This window comes from Passer domesticus, chromosome 4 (assembly GCF_036417665.1).
Source record: "Passer domesticus isolate bPasDom1 chromosome 4, bPasDom1.hap1, whole genome shotgun sequence".
Taxonomy (NCBI): Eukaryota; Metazoa; Chordata; class Aves; order Passeriformes; family Passeridae; genus Passer; species Passer domesticus.
In genome coordinates, this window is record NC_087477.1 from 17,182,589 (window position 1) to 17,200,978 (window position 18,390).

General features: G+C 41.3%; 2 protein-coding genes across 4 annotated transcripts in view; both read right to left on the reverse strand.

Moving 5' to 3' along the window:
• Positions 1 to 4,875, reverse strand: part of TNIP3 (TNFAIP3 interacting protein 3) — a 57,245-nt gene extending 52,370 nt beyond the window's left edge. For both annotated transcript variants that reach the window (XM_064416391.1, XM_064416395.1), the window contains exons 1-3: positions 4,765 to 4,875; positions 3,883 to 3,950; positions 3,046 to 3,227 (exon numbers count right to left, since the gene is read on the reverse strand). The gene's annotated coding sequence lies outside the window, so the exon portion shown is untranslated. The remainder of the gene's footprint in view (positions 1 to 3,045; positions 3,228 to 3,882; positions 3,951 to 4,764) is intronic.
• QRFPR (pyroglutamylated RFamide peptide receptor) lies at positions 4,094 to 18,060 on the reverse strand. Of its 2 annotated transcripts, none has more exons than XM_064416388.1 (6): positions 17,334 to 18,054; positions 9,264 to 9,422; positions 8,623 to 8,684; positions 7,622 to 7,857; positions 7,190 to 7,287; positions 4,094 to 6,263 (listed from the first exon to the last, which is right to left on the reverse strand). In XM_064416388.1, the coding sequence occupies exons 1-6, from the start codon at positions 17,671 to 17,673 to the stop codon at positions 5,860 to 5,862; spliced, it is 1,299 nt and encodes a 432-aa protein (XP_064272458.1). In that variant the 5' UTR covers positions 17,674 to 18,054; the 3' UTR covers positions 4,094 to 5,859. The 2 variants fall into 2 exon arrangements, with proteins under 2 accessions (XP_064272458.1, XP_064272459.1); XM_064416389.1 differs by having other exon boundaries at positions 5,666 to 6,263; positions 7,190 to 7,234; positions 17,334 to 18,060.
• Between the last annotated feature and the right edge of the window lie 330 nt (positions 18,061 to 18,390).

Consider the following 18,390-nt stretch of genomic DNA (forward strand, 5'->3'; position numbering starts at 1 on the left):
TAGCAGATGTTTCTATGGAAACCCTGTGTTAGAGGCAAGAAGCAGATGAACATTATATTTCTGTTGTCACACACACACAAAAGACACTGCACAGAGTTGTCAGGCTACCAGAAGAAAGTTACTGGGCCTTTTTATAAGCCATAGTTTAGCTGTCATCTGTACAATAAAGACTGACATCTATGCTTGTTATTTAAAGCAAAAAAAAAACCCCAACTCTCCCAGTGCAGCTGGCACATTACTGAGAAGCTCCATTTCATAGGAATTAGAAATTTGTAAAGGCAAAGAAAGAAATATTAAAATGGAAATATGTCAATAAACAGCCTGAGAAATAACATGCCAATATATAAAGTCAATTCAGAAATAAAATATACACATGCAAGTCTGCTCTAACCAGCAGTGTGGGCAAGGTCTTTCCAAGGGTGCCTGAAATAAGGACTGGAAATGCAGTTTGTAATCTGATAATCAGACTTGATGGAATAAACATTATGAACCACAGGGCTGATTCCCTTTGGTCTCAAAATTAATTACCTGGTTATTCTAATCTGTATAAAGAGATAGGGTCACAAGGAATTGCTTCAGGAAAAGCAGAAGGAGAAAAAAAAAAAAGGAAATAGTGAAAAAGAGGGATCTTCAGCAAACACATGTGCAGAGTTCAGTGACCCCATGAAAGCAGAAGGGTCCCAGGGATGCCAACAAGCAGAGCAGCCCTGATACAAATTGAGAACTGTAATTCAGCCCCTTCCCACACACTCCAGTCAGCAGCTTCACCTCACCCTGCACAGCAGAATCTGGGCACTAGGGAAAGACACCTTTAAAAGAAATTAAGAAGAAATTTTTTTTAAAAATCCCAAACATGCTGACCTTTTTCTTTGATAAGTAGAAAGATTATTTAGGATTTTTTTCTAAAATATTTGAAATGTTTTTCCCCTCCAGTCTGATGGATCTGTAAGTAAGTGCACTTCTGCTTTATTAAGTCAGTGAAGAAGTTATTTGTCAACACTGGAAATACAGTTCAACCTGACTAATTTTTGCTTGAGCAAACTGTTGAGGCAGAAAATGAAATTAAAATATTGCACCTGTGATACCACAGGAGAACTATCCCTTATCCTGCAGCAGTTCTATGTCCATACATTAGAATATTTATCAAGGTGGCATAAATGCAAATAGCAAGGATGCCTATTTCAGATGGGAAAATGAAATGGATTTACAAATCAGATCCCAGAGCACTGAAAATGCCTGAAAGCTTTCTTATGAATTTCCAAGATATAACAAGATATTTATGGAGACTGTGCCATAAATTTTAAATCAATTAATTAAGGCTTTGCTCAGTAGCATGGGGAAAAATGGTGTAAGACCATACAACTTAATAAAGCAAGGAAAATATTAGAGAGAGAGAATAAAAGGACCATGTCCAAAGGAACCATAAATTCACCTGAGAGAGTGAGTCCTGAGAAACCCTGGTGAAATTCACTTAGAAAAAATTAGTGATGGCATTAGAAAGAGCAAATAAAAACTAGAAGGTTGTAAAGAGATTTCAACAGAAACTTAAAAAAATAAAAACATTTTCCTCTAAAAAGTGCTAATGTAAAAAAGCTTTTCAATGCAAGCACATGTCATTTTAGGACAGTGTCCCTATCATAAACTGAATATATTCTACAATATGTTTGGGGAGAAGGTTTTATGATTATTTCTCCAAAGAATAAGAAATAAGCAGAAGTTTCTGCTTTGTGGGAAAAAAAAAAAAAAAAAGGAAAATGCAAGGAAATGAGGGCTTTTCATAGAAAGCTTTATAATACTCCACAGGAGACTGAGAAACAAAATTCAACCTTTTTCAGGCAGCAAGACATCTTTTCAAGTCTTGGTTGGCATTTTAAGCACCCTACAGGGCAGAGATGCAATTTGTAGAAGTTTGTTTGTATCTCTACTAGATTTCTTCTTTTATGAAAGCACTAACACATACAAATACCCTTAAACCTCAAAAACAACCCTGGCTTGTAGGACAGCACTTTTGCAGCAAAACAAAAATTGTGTGAGCCTAACTTGTAGGACTGTGAGTCTGTATTTTTTGGGATGAAAGGAACCAGGTTTTACTGCTTTTGACTGAGCAGGTTTTGTTGTACTGATGTGGATGAGGAGTTGGGGGGAGATTAAACACTCATAATAAATCAGCATGTGACCCTTCATCTCAAACCACACCAGAGCATTTAAAATAATTTCATAATCCATCAGCTTCACTGGAGCTTCCACAGAGGAAGTTAATGGTGATATGAATGTCCAGCAGTATTTCTGGAAGCCAATTTTGAAGGGTAAAGCAGGACTTGGAGTATAAACAGAAATAAAGAGATTGCTGTCAGTGTTTCTGAAGGGCTTTACCCACCCTAACCTCTTTAGTGTGCATTAAATCCACATTTACCTGTCCCCTCCTCAGGCTGGCGAAGCTCCTGGTTCTTTCCACTGCTCCCACCTGGAGAGGCACCAAAAGGGCAGCTTCCACTTGTCCCAGCCTTTTGCCCTGTGCACTGAGATGCTGTTTTGTTCACAGATCTGCTCGCTGAATACAGTTCCTAAACTCTCCCAACTTTTCTAACACTCAGATCAACTCTAATCGATACAAAAATATAGCTTTACATGATTATCTTGCTCTCCCATCTCTCCAAGTCAACAGCTCTACTAAATCCTTTTCTCTACTTTTTTTTTCCTCCCCCCCCCCCCGGGAAATAATCATCTAGATCTCCTTTGCAATATATTTCTCTGATCTCTGAGGTGTCCCTTTCACTCGGCTGGATCACTTTTTCAATGGCTTCTACCATGCCCCAAGACTGCCAGGAGCACATGAGCTAATCCTGTCAGCAGCACTCAGACAGGGCTAACACATCTCCAGGCTGAGAATTTATGTACTTACTCCCTGGATGCAGGCACAGCACACATCTCTGCTGCTTTGGCAATCATTGGCAATTGGTTATTCCTTGGAACAGGCTGACATTGGATTTTTTTTTTAATTGCTACTGTTACAATTACTGAGAGGGTTCAGTCCCTTCTACTCACTGTTTTCCTTGTTAATACTCTGGTAGAAGTTGAACAAGCTGACACATCTGACACTTTTTCCTCATTCATTCAATTTCCAGAGTCTCTGTTCAGTTGAATGTGTCCTTTCAGGCTCCTGTCTTCATCAGCCTGTCAGTCCCTGGCATCACCTCACTGCAACTTAAAGGCTTAGCCTCTTGCAGCTGAGAATAAAAGAGGTTTCTCTTTAATTTTATCAAAGACATAAGTAATTGCTAACTAACATAATAAAAAACTTGAAGAAACATTTTTCCATAAAGCACATGACAGCTTTGATAGATATGCTGTTTAGGGAAACGAGTGCGGTTATTTTTTATGTTCTCTGATAAATTCATTAGCCAGGAATATTTTTGTGATCAGATGAACCATGCAATTCTGTTGCTGGAAGATGGAAATAAGCACAGACAAGCTGAGGGACAGCAGGGCTTGTCCTACAGCCACACACAGGGTAGAAGCCACTGCAAGGGATAGGCTAACCAGCCTGGACTCAAAACTGACACACTTCAACAGCACAACTGGTTTTGTTGGCTAAATCAAAGCTGAAGCTCTGGCAGGTTTAAAGAACATGGGAAAAATCCTGGTGGTGCTTATGCCAATAATGGATCTTTTATTCCCTGCAGTCAGGACAAGATTACCTGGCTTCAAGACAACTACTCTGTCAAAAATGCACAAATAATATAATTACCATTAAGAACAGTAGGAGAACTGTCTTTTGTATTTTTGTTTATATTTAACCTAACCACAGCCCCACACATCTGTGCTGAAATATTTATCACTTCTCTTCTACAAAGAGATTGGACTTTTCTTCCTCTTTCTCACCTTACTCTGTAAAGTCCTTTAAATCACAGCTCTCAGGATTACAGGAGCAGCTGGCACCTGTAACAGGACTGGAATTTCATCACAAGAGAGGCACAGATAAGCTCACATGAATCTTTAAACAAAGAGAGACTCAAAGTGAAGTCTACAGCAGATATCCCCTAGTGCAAAACAGCACCAAAAAAGCCATAAAGGAACTTTAATGAAAACAAAATTAATACTACAGCAGTTATTAATTGACACAACATTTTATGAGACAACAGAAGCAGGGAAGACAAACAGAGACAAAGATACTTGGAAGTTCTGGTTAAATGTCTGTTAAAATCTGTCACTGAAATTAGCAGTGCAAATAAATAAATAGTTTAAAATAAATTAGTTTTCAGTCACAGATTCTATCCAAACACATAGTTCTCATGATCAGGCAGTTAAACTTTATATCTGCTGAGGAAAACTATGGTAACAAGCTCTTAATTCCTGGCTCTCAGGACAAGTCAGGAGCTTTCTGTCATTGCACAAGAGTGCATCATATAGAATATAAAAAAAACACATGTAAATAAAGTGTGTCACAAACCCATTGCAATCTGTAGACATAAGAGAAGAATCAGATTAAATTATACAAGGATATTTTACCCTAAGTTTTCATTTACAGTGAAATGTAAAGTAGCAATGTAAAATAATTTTAAATTGACTGCCAAGGCAGCATCAAGGTCCCACAGGTGAGGCAAGGAGTGACAGAAGAGAGCACTGACATTTTACAGGCTGTTAAAGGATCCAACCTAACCTCAGCTGGAGTGGCAAATTCTGTATTTCAAGGCCTCATTTATGGGATCCCAGTGTACCAGTTCAGATCACACTTCTCCCCCAGTCCCACACTTGCAAACATACCTTTGCAATTTTGCAGTTTGGCCCACTGCGAGCAAAAACATTGAGAATTTATGTGGATAACAACCCCCTAGTTTACAGTGAAGTCTAAAATAACAAAGCACTGGCCCAGCTCTCAGACAGCAATTAATCCCCTTTGAAGATGATGGACAGACAAAAATACAAGCATGTTCTCAGAGAAGTGTCTGGTCAAAAGACCATGATATTCCACTGAAAGTCTTCTGTGAAGTCCCAACAGGCTCTGGATCAGGTCCCTATAACCCACCAGAAAATGGCAACACCACCCTTTCAACCTGAGAGTCACATGTCCAAGCATGACTGGAAGTTTAATTCAGTGTTTACAGACCACACCTCCTGCACTTTCTTGTTCAGCACTTTTTCAGCTTCTTCATTTTTCAGAAGAACAATGCAGTTTGCAGGGCAGTACAATTGCATTTAAATTTGTACCCAAGAATAAACCTGTAAAAAATAGCACAGTAATTATGCATGCATTGTTAATTACTAATATGCTTCCTGTTAACAAAATCTGAACATGCATGTGGTGTTTAAATCTTAAATCTTTTCAGAGTCATGTTCTGGATAACTCTTTCATCTTCCCTTTCTTTTTTCTGAAATAGAATTGCATCTCAGTCTCCATCTTTCCTGAACTCAGATCTGAAGCTGCTCTGTCCTCAAAGCTGCAGAAAGTCAATCTTACAATGCCATCCCCATGTCAGCCTTCCAGGTTGTCCCAAAAAGGTGCACATTCTCTCCATAGTTCCTGTGTTCTGGCATTCAGCTGTGTACAGTCCAGACACACAATAAACTGAGCAAGCAGCAGTTTTGTTTACCTAAAGCAGAGGGCAAACAAGCCCTAAATTAGGTCAGGAAGAAATTATTTTTTTCTCCTGGAAATCACACAATGTTGTTTTCCAAAGTTTTACTCCTTGTCATTACAAAATAAGCATTATATTTTCTCAGACACTATCCCAACATTATTAGAACCCACACATCATTTTCCCCCCTCATTTCAGCATGCAAAGCAGCAAACTCTTTTAAATGGCTTATTGAAATGATCTTAAAGAGAATGACTTCTCCATTGCCATGCCCCTTGTGATGCTACTGTCCATTTCCTACTGCAGAGTGCACAGTAAGCTCAGAGCTGAACAGGACCAGGTGCCTTTTCAAATTCCTTTTGGAAGCTGTCTGATCACAGAACTTGACCTCGATGTTGCCATCACTGAATGCCTCCCTCCTGCCTTCGTCCGAATCCATGGGATCTTTCTGAGATGCACCTGGCTTTTGCCTCCTCATGGTAATTCCTGAGTTCCCAAGCTGCCTGCTTGGGGATGTGTTGTCTTTCACAATGCAGAAGCAGAGGGCAGACAGAAAATTTTTCTTGAAGTTCTCATTCATGAAAGCATACACAATAGGGTTGCAAATAGAATTGAAGAATCCTATGATTTGAACAATTGCAAAAATCATTTTGATTGTCACATCATCATACTCCTTCTCAAAATTACCTGGGGACAGGAAAAGAGAAATATGCTGTAAGTACAGAATGTCATAAATGCTTACTACTTAGCCTGTTTATATCCAGTTTGGCATTAGATGTTTTTCTTTAAAATTAAAAAAAAACAACCTATGCTGGAGGTTCTTAACATTAGCAGTTGAGTTTCATCAACAAGATAAAATCAAGAACTATCACACAGTCCTGCTTTGTATGCAGGTAGTAACAGAATCAAAATAAAGAAAATTTATGAGCAAAAAAGCTGACTGGCTAAACTATTGATTTATCTGCTACAATCTTATTTGTGATGGGAGACAAAGAAACAGCTCCTGCCTTTAGAAAGTAGAGTACAACTACTGAAAATTTCCTCTTGTTTCTGCACATAGGCTGCTCCAGTATCCATGGAGGAAGTGAGAGATGAACAGTGCAAGACTCCAGAGAAAAAGGCAAATAGCAAAAAAAGCCAACAGAATAAACACTGAGGGCATTTCCAAGACAGTTTGCAGTAAAGAGCACCAAAAAACTCTAGCTGGATTCATTGGGTATCATCGCTGTGATGTCCAGTATTTATATTTCCAATATGCCTACCTCAATAAAAGGGATAAATGTTTCATTTTAAGTTTAACTCAAAACAGTTAAGGTAAATTAAATATCATTTAAAACTTCAAGACGTTTTATGCTCAGAAATAACTTTTACCTTCCAGCCAAGTCCTTTTAACCTTTCATCAAATGAGGGCAGCATAACAGACACGGTAAGGAAAAAATCTACACAGAGCTGCTCACTCCTCTAATACTCCTGTTTTTCCTTTTTTTTTATAAGCAGAAGGTACTCTAGAGCTAAATGCTGTAGCATCATTAGCTTTTCACAATAGGAAGTTCCATTACTTAAAAAAACCCCAAACCCCTGACTTTATTCTATGAGATATGGCAGGTACTCACTGTACTCCATCATCATGTGAATGACATGGAAAGGGGCCCAACAGACTGCAAAGAGAAACACCACTGTCACCATCATAACAATTGCTCGCTTCTTCTTCCTGAAATTGCAGCAAGAATTCCACACTGAATCACTGGGAACTGGCTGGCAGTTACATATCTCTCTTCACGTTAGATCTGTGACTGTGTTCTGATAGCTGCAGATTCAAATAAAACCCTCAAGGAAAGCTCAGAAGTACACAATCCCCTTGGAAAGAAAAAATGCATCATCATACAAATCTAGCACTTTATTTCTCTTTTTTGGGACAGCAGAGCACTTTGCAGCATGACATTAGTATGTCTTGCAAGCCATTTCAACTTTATTCAAGAGGAATAAAAAAGTCAGGAAAAAAGCTTTCTACAAGTCAAAGTTCCAAGTGCATTTTGCTTACAAACCTTGATATTTTAGACATTTCGCTCCCATGAATGGTTTGAAGAACTGAAGCATCTCCCACTCGTTTCTTAATCCAGAGTTCATAGCCAATTTTAGTGTACAAAAAGAGCATCAGCATCAGTGGAAGAAGGAAGAGTATAACAAGAATAAAGGTTGTATAGATCTTCTGATAAATGGGACTGGCCCATTCTTCCAAGCAACAAACATGCACTTTTTCATATAGAAAGTCATATTTAACCTGTAACAAATGTAAAGAAGATGAGTCACTAAGGTGTTTATCCCAAGTGTAAAACCCAAGCACATTCAGATATTCTGTTCTTAATGGAACAACCAAAATTCAACAGATTTTTTTCAGTGTGACAAAATTCTTCCAGGCACTTTTCCACATCAAATATAGAGTTTGATCCAAATTGACAAAGAGAGGCTGGGAGATGCTCTGATTTGCACTTCAAGGAGACCTTGGCTACACATTTTGCAAGTAAAGATGGATGTATAGAAACCTCACACTTAGCCACTTGAAAAAACAAGAAAATTATTAACATTCAGATTCACAAGCAGCAGATTCTGCCAAGCCTCCTGCCTAACCTCCAAACGTGTGTGGTAGCTCATCAACTATAATGAGCAGCTAATTAATTCTAAACTAAGCACAGTTTTTCCAGATCTTGGGGAGTACTGTGTCATCCTGAAACAGCAATCTAAGCCCTCTATTCCTCTGTGCCAGTGCGCCTATAAACCAAAAGAAAGCTACAGTGGAAGTCACAGATTTCTGTTCTTGGACATAATTAGGGAGAATAGGCATGACTAGTCCCTGCTTGTATTCCCTCTTCCACAGCGCATGCAAGTTCTAATCCTTAGCCTTTCCCAGGCTGGTGCACATAACCAAAGCTCCACCTCCCCTATCCCTCTCTAATTTCACAGGAGTTGATCCAATTTCACCTAGAGGTATAGGAAGATCCAGCAAGGACTGAGTTTAATAAGCAAATCCCCATTTGACCCAACCTACCTCAAGCCGCTGCACGTACCACATGGGCGACCCAACAATGAGAGCCAGCAACCAGACTATGCCTGTAAACAAATACATTTTTTCACACTTTGTCCAACAAGCAGGATTTGGTATGAACAGTTCAACAGCTTTGAAAAATCAGGCAAGGAAGAAAACTGTAGCAAAGAACAAAGTTTTCTATGAGGCATTCATCAGTCAACACTCACATCAATAACAGCATGCTCTTTTGACATCAGCTTTCTGTCTCTCAAACTACCACCATGTATTGATATTCCACAGGAAAAGCACTTAATCTGCACAAGGAGCATTAAATAAACCTCTTTGTGTAACAATGGAAGGATCATTTCCCTGTGACATTTCTTAAGCAGTGCTTGTACATTTTGAACTTTTCTGGAAAAAATAAAAAAGAAATGGCTGCTAAAGGTTTATCTTTTTTAAGTACATTTTTGACTTCAGAGATGCTAAGTCCCTTGTGAGAGTTTTGGCTAGTGAATACTTTACTTGGAGGCACTATCCCTGAGCTATTTTCTAAAGGTCAATTAACTCTGCCTCTGAATCACTGGTCATATCTGTAGATACCATGCCATCCTCACTGAAGATAATTTCTCACACACAATTACTGGAGATGCTTAAAATCTTACCAAGCATCGTGAAAGCTCTTTTATTGGTGTACTGCCACTTCATTTTTAGGGGATGCACAATTCCCTGGTGTCTTTCCACAGCAATGCAGGTCATTGTAAGAATCTCAGTTACAATAGCAGTGGACTGAACAAACGGCACCATCTTGCAAGCGAAGGCACCTGCAATAATCAGTAAGACATGCAACAGCTATTAACACTAGATGCCATTACTATAAATAACAGACCAAGATTCTTAGATTTATTGTAACATCTAAACTGCTGAGTCACCTATTTAAGCCATTTGTCAAATGCAGCTCTCCACAGCCATTCTTTATTGTATCCATCTGCAAAGCCAAGATTTCTAAGGATTCACTTGCCCTGTTACCAGTCTTACACTTACTCTTATTTCACTTTTGACCAAGTCTTCCATCATCTGTTTTCAAACATGTCAAGTTACAGAGCCATTTATTATTTTTTCATTTTGGCAGATTACTCTCTAGTTTGTGAAGGTCTGAGTGTTGCCTGTTTAAAGTTTGCCTTTTCTGCTGCTGCAAACACATTCCTTAAGCTCATTTATATATCACTCTATGTGTACACCTCAGCATTTAATGCATCATCCTGTCAAGTGAGATATATAGAGGAGGAGGCATAAGAGGAAAAATTCAACCTCTTCATCATCCTTCTGTTCTCTAAGTCTCCCTCTCTGTTGATTACCAAGTTATGACAGTGCCACTGTGCAAAACAAATGCAATTTCCTGCCTGCATTTTCTAAGTTGTACAGATTCCTATTGTGTTTATGCAACTTCAACTTATATTGCTGCCACAGCTTTCCAAAGTCCATATTCAATTCTTAAGGTATTAGTCATTCTCCATTACCCATTATCAAGCCATCTTAGAAAGCCATATAAATAATTCTGTAAAAAACTTAATGCCCTTCCCAATCTACTTCTCATTTACTTGTTTTTTGACCCTGAGATAATTTTCTCTGTCCATATTTCCACAGTTCCCTTACACTCTTACAGTTCAGTACCAGCTATTCATTTCAGCAACAGTCAGGGGTATTGCCCTTACTAGACCATTATTTATACCTTACTCAGATATAATCCATAAACCCAAAACAGCCTAAGAACTATCTGATCCAATTTTCAGTCAAGCTTTAAGATGCTATGGATACCTTAAGCAGTAACAGCATAGAAAACAGAAAACAAACAGAAAATTCCGAAAAACTTAATCCTACCTTCCAAGAAGGGAACAAGAAACAAGGAAAACTTTTGCTTGATAGGCCAGGCTAGAAGCCACTCTAGCTTACAAGAAGGAACTGGTTTGTTACTAGTCTTGCCAATTCTAGTTGCCCAAAAATCCCTTTTTCTGTGGCTCCACAAAGGGAAGGAGAGGAGAAACAGCAACGGGTGGAAATGAAACACTTTTCAAGCACATATTCAACATCAGCAACACGATGGATGTGCACACAGATCTGGCTTAAACCAGAATAAAAACACACCATGCAGCCCAGTTTCAAGTTCCTTGAATGAAATCTTAGCATGGCCAGTAGGAATTGCATGGCTGAGGGGGCACTGGGCTGCATGTCTCTTTTTCACCCAGTATCTACCTTTCCAGGGCATCAGGAAGAGCAAGACAAGACATCTTGAAGAGCAAGACAAGACATCCTCACATCTTGTATCAACTGCAATTTATGAAATAAAATTCCCCGTGCTCCTTCCTTGGCATCAGTAATGCCTAAGGAAATGCCTCATGAAACAGAGCCAATATTTTACTAACTCAGCATCCCATCAATTTCTCACTACACCCAGCACAGAATGTGCTGCACATACAGCACCAGATTCACTCTGTCAAATTCACATCCTTCACCCAGTGGGCTTAAACTTCTGTTGTGAGATAAAACCAAAAGCAAGTTCAAATCCTACCTACTCTGCACATGGCAAATGGTGAGTGTGACCAAAGAATTGGTTTTACATTTTTGCTTCCCTAAGTTAGAAGGGATTCCTGCTACAAACAACAAACAGAAGAGCCAAACTTGTTAATGAAATGTTTCAGTTCCTGTTTCACTAAGGAAATGAGTTCAAGTCGGAGTGCTGAAGCTGGGGGAAAACCGAAAACAAGCAAACAAACACAAAACAAAGCTAAAAAACAACCCAAACTTCCATCACAGGATACTTCTTAGAGTTTGAAAAAGGCCAGACTTAAACCTGCCTTACAGGGATTTCCCTGTAATGCACTACTCCTCCACTGAAGTCCCAGCATCCCAGGGTAACTAGCTGGTGCCCAAATATTCAAAGAACAAAGGGAACACCCCAAATTGGAGAGAACTCTCAAATTCCCAGATGGCCATTGTTTTTTTTTCACAGATGTCTTCTCACTTTCTTCCCAGCAACCACACTGTCAAAGAGCACAGACTACCACTCGCCATGCCTTGAGCTGAACTCCCAGGAGACAAGGCTGCAAAAAACCCCTAACTCATCTTTTTGAAGACAAACACATAAAAAGTAAGCACTTAAGCTATACAAAAGTAGCTAAAAGCAAAAGTCTACATAATGCCTGCAGGTTGAGCCTACCGAGCTGGACAAATGACATTAGCACTTCCAGAAATGGGAAGCAAAAGGATATTCTCCATTAGACACAGTTGGCTGGAATAGAAACACCTTTTCTGAGGCACACAGCACACACTTTGGAGACTTGGAGGCCACAGAAAAACAGCCACCAAGTTTTCTAATGAACGAGAAACACCATGCTATTTCCAAATGAGTAATAGGTAAAAGCTAGTTAAAAAGCATCTACTTATCAAAAAGTAAAAACAGAACAGAACTTCAGTTCCCTGAAGCTGCGGATACCACTATGCACAGGGTCTCTGGGTGCCACTGTTATTAACAATGTAATATCCCTTCAGGGCTCTTGTGCTTGCCCTGAATTGTAACTCACTACACAAATGCTTCCCATTTTCTGAAAATGAGAAATGAGACCTTCAAGAGCCCTGAAATTCAAACCTCCATCAAGGTTAAGAGACTGTTGAGCCAGGCAGTCGACCCTCCTTCACAGAAGTGTTTAAAACAGATTCGCTTAGAGAAAAAGAAAAGGAAATAAACTGTTTAGAATGTCAGGGCCAACTGAAGAGCCATCAACTTCAATGGAATTCTGCCATCAACACACCTGAGATCCATCCACCATCCTTACTGTGTTTGAATGGGATTTAATCCTGAGTCCTTGTACTTGGCAGAATAGTGAGTGTTCTTCATATCATGCCTCTTCTTAGTTTTTAAACCCATAGTTTTATTTATAAATCTATAGCCATTCCCAGCTGCTTAGATAATTACTAGAAACTTTCTCCAGATCTTTCAATATTTTTAAATTATATAACTGATATTTTCAAATTACAAACATTAACAGGCCTTTACACATGGAAAATTAAATTTACTGTGAAATAAGGTAATTATTTCAGAACAATGCATGCACATTTCACTTAATATTTAATCCATTGGTGTAGAACAGGCTTCACCTGCAGCAAGAATAAATAGATACAGTCCCATTCTCAAGTGTCTGTTGGTTCAAAGCCTCTTATGGAAAACTGAGAAAAAAAGTGCCAAATTTCATTACAAGGAAGACATGGTAAGTTTTGAGGAAAAAAATTAATTATGCTACTACATCACAGTAAATACAGTGAAATTAAAATAAGACTGAGACAGGCAAAAAGCCAGGTGTGTCAAACACATACATTAAAACCATTTCAAGCGAATTTTCACATTTGTGTTCAGACTTAACACAGAGTAACAGAAGATTTTAGAGGAAAATACTACCTTAAATCTTTGTTATAATCCAGCAGGTAAGAATGTGGCTGTTTGGAAGATGGTTTCAAGATTATACAGCTAACAGACAAACATGAAGAATAAAAGTCCACTTCAGTGAGGTTCAGTCAAGGTTATTGAAATTTCAGTCTATGTTTTCCCAATGCTGGGTTAAAAGCTAAAATGCTGGGATCACCTCAAAATCATTGGAACTGCATTAATTTCTGCACTGGTGGCAGTACAGGAAAGTGTTGACTCTTCTGAATAATTTAAATAATGATAACAATTTAAATAATATCTTAAGTATGTATCAAAATGTTTAAATTTCTACAGTGTTAGGCTTTCAGAGAACACCTCCAAGGGACTGTTAGTCAAGACAGCACTGCAGCTTGACTAACTAAAACTGACTGGGAAAGAAAATCATTTGCAGCAGAACATTGGGAATGAAAATAACTAATTGCTTCTCTTTTTCAAGAGGCTTAAAGTATTCCTTATGCACTGCTTGCTAAAACCTGCACTGATTATTCAAGCAGTGAATAGTTTTCCCAACAATAACACATTCAGAGACTGCAAATATAAATGGCATTCCCGTAAGCGTTTTATGCCTTCATTATCGGACATTGTGCCTAGAACTGTGATTTAGTCATTTCAAATATCGCTTCTTTTATCAGAGTTACAAAAGCAAAAGCCTGAAACCTTTCTCTGATAAAAGTTAAATTGCTCCTTCCTCTGGTAAAATGCTGTTGATCATGCCCCTGCACTAGGATTTCTGCCACTGCTTGTAATATGCTCTCTCCACATCACTTGAAGCAAACAAGTTGATTTCTCTCACATTTTGTAACTTGGGGCAGTACACATCAGTCATCATCACACAGATGATAGCCCTAAGGGTGTTGCATATCTGGGCAATGCATAGTTTTACATCAGTTCTTGGTATAGATGCAAGATTTAGTTCTCATCCCCCAGTGAGGAATGTTTATGTGTTCTCACACAGGGAAGTTCTAAGGTAACACACTAGACACAAGACATTTGGCAAGTAAGAGAAAGCACCTTAAACACTCAGCTGGGTAGAAGGTGTCAGTTTTTCACCAAGCCTTTAGAGAAGAGGAAGCTGTCACATCATGAGGCACCAGATGTGACAGCAACATACAGAAGACCCATCCCTCTCCTGAGAGGCAGCTGGAGGACAGACAAGATACATGAGGGCACCTCAGTATTCAGGAGTGCCTCAGATGACTCACTGCTCCCAAAGTGACAGGCACAGTCACCCTCTGACACCTGTCTTGAGCATACACATCCCACCTGAGAAGATGCAAAATTCACAAGGATGTAGGACGGTGCTGGCTGTATTGTAAGCTCGAGCTGTGCCCTTATCTTTCACCAGGACTGTTATATTAGACAAGAATAAATTAATTCTCCCGTCGGCCCAGGCAGCTCTGTAAAGACAACACTCATCTACCAAGCAGTGTCAGGAAACAAAGCAACTCTTGTAATATTTGACCCAGAGACAAAAGCCCAAATTTATCTTTAATGGTGCTGTCATTCATCACTACAACAGGACCACTACTGCTGCCTCCCACCTATGACTACATGAGAGCAAGTCCTCAACTGCTTCAGCTTGCACCAAGACACACTACTGCTGTATGCATCCATTTACTCCCACTTGAGCTCCCATTTCATCCTTCTTATCAATTAATATGATCCCAGAGATCATTTATGACAAAGCCACAATCTTAATTTTCTTCTGAATTACAGAGAGATGAGCATGCTGGATATTCATTCAAAGCTCCCCATGAAATTACAGCCATTTCAGCTGCGAAGTTTAAATTGGGAAATTAAATCATATGCTGTCACTAGTAACTCACACAGCTACTTAAAGATATCAGGGAATCAAAAGCAGGACCAGTTCAAACCTATTTTTAGTCAATATGGTGCTGCTTCCAGTTGTTACCCATAAAGAGTTAAAGGGTCTGTGTTAATGCTGCTTGATCATCAGGAAAAGTGAGGCACACAGAGATTTTTAACTGCAGGTGAAGTTAAGAGTGTGTGAGTGAAAATACTACAGAAAAAGTCACAGCTTCAGCTACTCTGAAATTGTGGCTAGTTTTTTGTTTGCATTACAGTGTTTGCAGTCCTCTCCTCCCCTATTCTTCTGTGGGTTTCAGAAGGGGAAGAAACAAACACACATATACAAGCATGGAAATAAACAACCACTTCTAAGTACAAAACACACACATCTCGGTTCACATCACCTAGAACAGATGCTTGTTTCAGTGATGCAAGTAAATCAAGATATAAAGTGACTAAAGGCTCAGAACTCCCAATTAATTTCTAGCATCAAGTGTCTCAGGATGCACCACTTTGTCCACCAAGGATACATCACAAGTAAAATCACCTTCTTCATAACAGAGTTGGATCTTGCACAACTCAGTGATGCTGCATTACAGTGGATGAGAATAAGATTTTCTCAGGCTCCAAAATGAAAGGCAAAAGGCATATTAAACCACTTAAGCCAGCAAGGAAAAGACTCCTCCAGAACTGGCAGGCTCTGATTTGCAGCACAACTGTAAACACCACTCACGCTTCACCCTGTAAGCATCAGGAACCAGATACCCTTGGGATACCATCAGTTCATGCATTTGTTTTCCTCAATTTCACTTCACACCCCCCCATCCCCCAGAGGAAAGGGTTAACATGCATCCATGATATTACTTATTATGTCCTCCCAACACTGTGTCACTTCAAGGTAATGATTTCACCAGATCAAAAGACATATGGATTCACTTGTACTGAAAATGCCCTAGCACAGCAAAGAGGGCAGGCAAAAAACACAGTAATCCCCAGAGAACAGTGTACTTTAGCTGCCCAAACACTGAATATTTGAAGAGATTTGTTGTAACTATGCCAGACCTTTTACGTTCTCTACTTCTAGATGTTTGTCAGGCACCCTCAGTAACAGAGTGTAAATAAAGACATACATATTTTCCCCATACTGTTCCACAAGCCCATGCCCTATCTCCTGTAATTCACCCCACACGGAGGTTTCAGTTGATTCTGAGCAGATATTTGGTCAGGTTGACAGATCAGAGCCTTCCTTAGGAGAGAGAAGAACCACAAAGGTTATCTTCCCCAAAACAGCTCATAAGAGAACAGCACAGTTGTCCTTACTATCAGTAGTCCCAGGAGCTTGGGATTCATCACTTCTCATTGAAGTTTCTGTAATAAAGCCCATTTCTCACATGTGCTCCAAGTCCCTCTGACCTGTCAATTCCCACCCAGCATTGTAGTCTGTGGGAAGTTCTGCAATTAAATCTCCACGTTCTGACAACCTTCACTGTTGTCTCCGAACAACAGAAGCACAGTAAGCCTTGGAAATTGAAATATCAGTGTGTCACTTTATCAACACCTTCCTTGACCATTCTGAAATATTCTGAAAAATATTTCAATTTGTGATTGTACAAGATGTTGTCTGTTACTTGCTGCAAAACCACCCCTTTTATTTTTCCACTTATAATTGTCAAACACTGTTTAAATTAAAAAAAAAAAAACCACAGGAAAATAAATACCATATACAATTCTACTGCACCTTTCTCTGCTTGCTCTTTACTACTTTGGAACTGGGATGCATAGAAAAGGAAAAAAAAAATTCCTTCTTTCTAGGCATCAGGGAAGCTTTGCCAAAAGGTTCTCCACATCAACAGGACTAGACAACATAGCTCCCAAGAAAAAAAATGAATTTTAAAAAAAAATTAAAGGATGCATTATTTCAGCATAAATTCTACACGTTCCCTCAGTCACCTGTTCCTTCGAGGACATTCTTTTCCCTCACAAAAGGTTAGGGAGGACTGTCTCCAAGCTGACAGCTGTCAGGGGAACTTAAGCGGCATAAAGACTGATACCTCACTTGCCAGCCAGATTTCATTACTTCGCGAGGAAAGGGGGGAAAAAAAAAAAAAACACAAAAGAAAGAAAAAAAACCCAAACAAACAAACAAACAAAAAAAACCCAAAAAAAACCCAAAGAGAAAGTAGTACGGCAAGGCTCCCTGGCCAGCTCCACACAACGAACCGCTTCCCACACGCACACCGCAACTTCGAAGGAATACCAGCAGGAAAGCACTCCGGGTGGTTTGAACATAACCTGAGGGAAGGAGGGAGAGGGTATCCCTGCAGGGGGCGGGAAGGGAAAAGGTCCCTCACAGGGGGCAGGAAGGGTCCCTCAGAGACGGGGAGCGCAGGTCCCGGCGGCGGCGCTGCCCCGGCCCGGGACCGCCCGGCCCGGCCCCGGCACCCACCGCCGAGCCAGTCGGAGGAGATGTTCTGCAGCATGGTGAAGGGCACGCAGAAGAAGGCGATGAAGAGGTCGCTGAGCGCCAGGGAGCAGATGAAGATGTTGGTGACGGTCCTCATGGCTTTGCTGCGGGTCACCACGTAGAGCACCAGGCAGTTGCCGAAGAGCGCCAGGGCGAAGATGAGAACGCAGATGAGGACGAAGGCTACCTTGGTGCGCCCCGGCAGCTCCGGGATGTACACCAGCGGCTGCAGCCCGTAGAGAGCAATGAACTGCTCCCGCGTCACGTTGTTGTCCCGCAGGAGCTGCGCGAACTGCTCCGGGGTGATGTTCAGGGACCGCATGGCGCCCGCTCGGGGACCGGCACCCCGCCCTCAGCCGCCTCAGCGCCGCCGCCCGCGCCGTGCCATGGCCGGACCACTGCCCCTCCGGACCCCGCGGCGCGGCGGCGGCGAAGGGAGCGCGCAGGGCCGGGAGCAGCCCGCGGGCGGCGGCGGCGGCGGCTCCGCCCGGGCACAAACTTGGAGCGGCGGCGCCGCCCGCGGCCGGGGATGCGGGGGGGGACGGACGGCAGCCAATCAGCGCGGGGCGCGCGCCCGCCCCGGCCCCGGCGCTGTGGAGCGGGACGGGCGCGAGGCGGGCGCCGTGAGGAGGGAGCGCGCGGGGAGCCCCTCAGCTCGCCCCTGACAGCAGCGCCGCTCCCTCACAAGCCCTCACCGCGCTGGGACTCCTTCACGGCTGCCCCTCACAGCGCTGGGAGTCCTTCACAGCTACGCCTCACAGCGCTGGGACCACCCCTAAAAGCTGCCCCCCTCACAGACCCTCACACACCTGCCCCTCACCGCGATGGGCTCCACAACGTCCCACTGCACTGGGTCCCCCTCACATCACTGCCCTCCTGACATCGCTGCCCTCCTCACAGCCCTGCACGCCACTCACTGGTGTCTCCCCAGCCCAGGCTCGAAATGCCCAAGGTGGGTGCTGAAACTCCCAAACCAGCCTCTCCTTCGGATCAGGCTGAGATGGAAAGGAAAGAGTGGGGAGCATGGCCTCCTGCGTGA

Excerpts from the sequence above, each read along its gene's own strand:
- QRFPR (XM_064416388.1), bottom strand. The coding sequence starts at position 17,673 with ATGCGGTCCCTGAACATCACCCCGGAGCAGTTCGCGCAGCTCCTGCGG. Across the intron at positions 8,685-9,263 it reads AAGAGCTTTCACGATGCTTG|GCATAGTCTGGTTGCTGGCT; the intron begins GTAAGATTTTAA and ends ATTTGTTTACAG. Across the intron at positions 7,858-8,622 it reads GGTACGTGCAGCGGCTTGAG|GTTAAATATGACTTTCTATA; the intron begins GTAGGTTGGGTC and ends CATTTGTTACAG.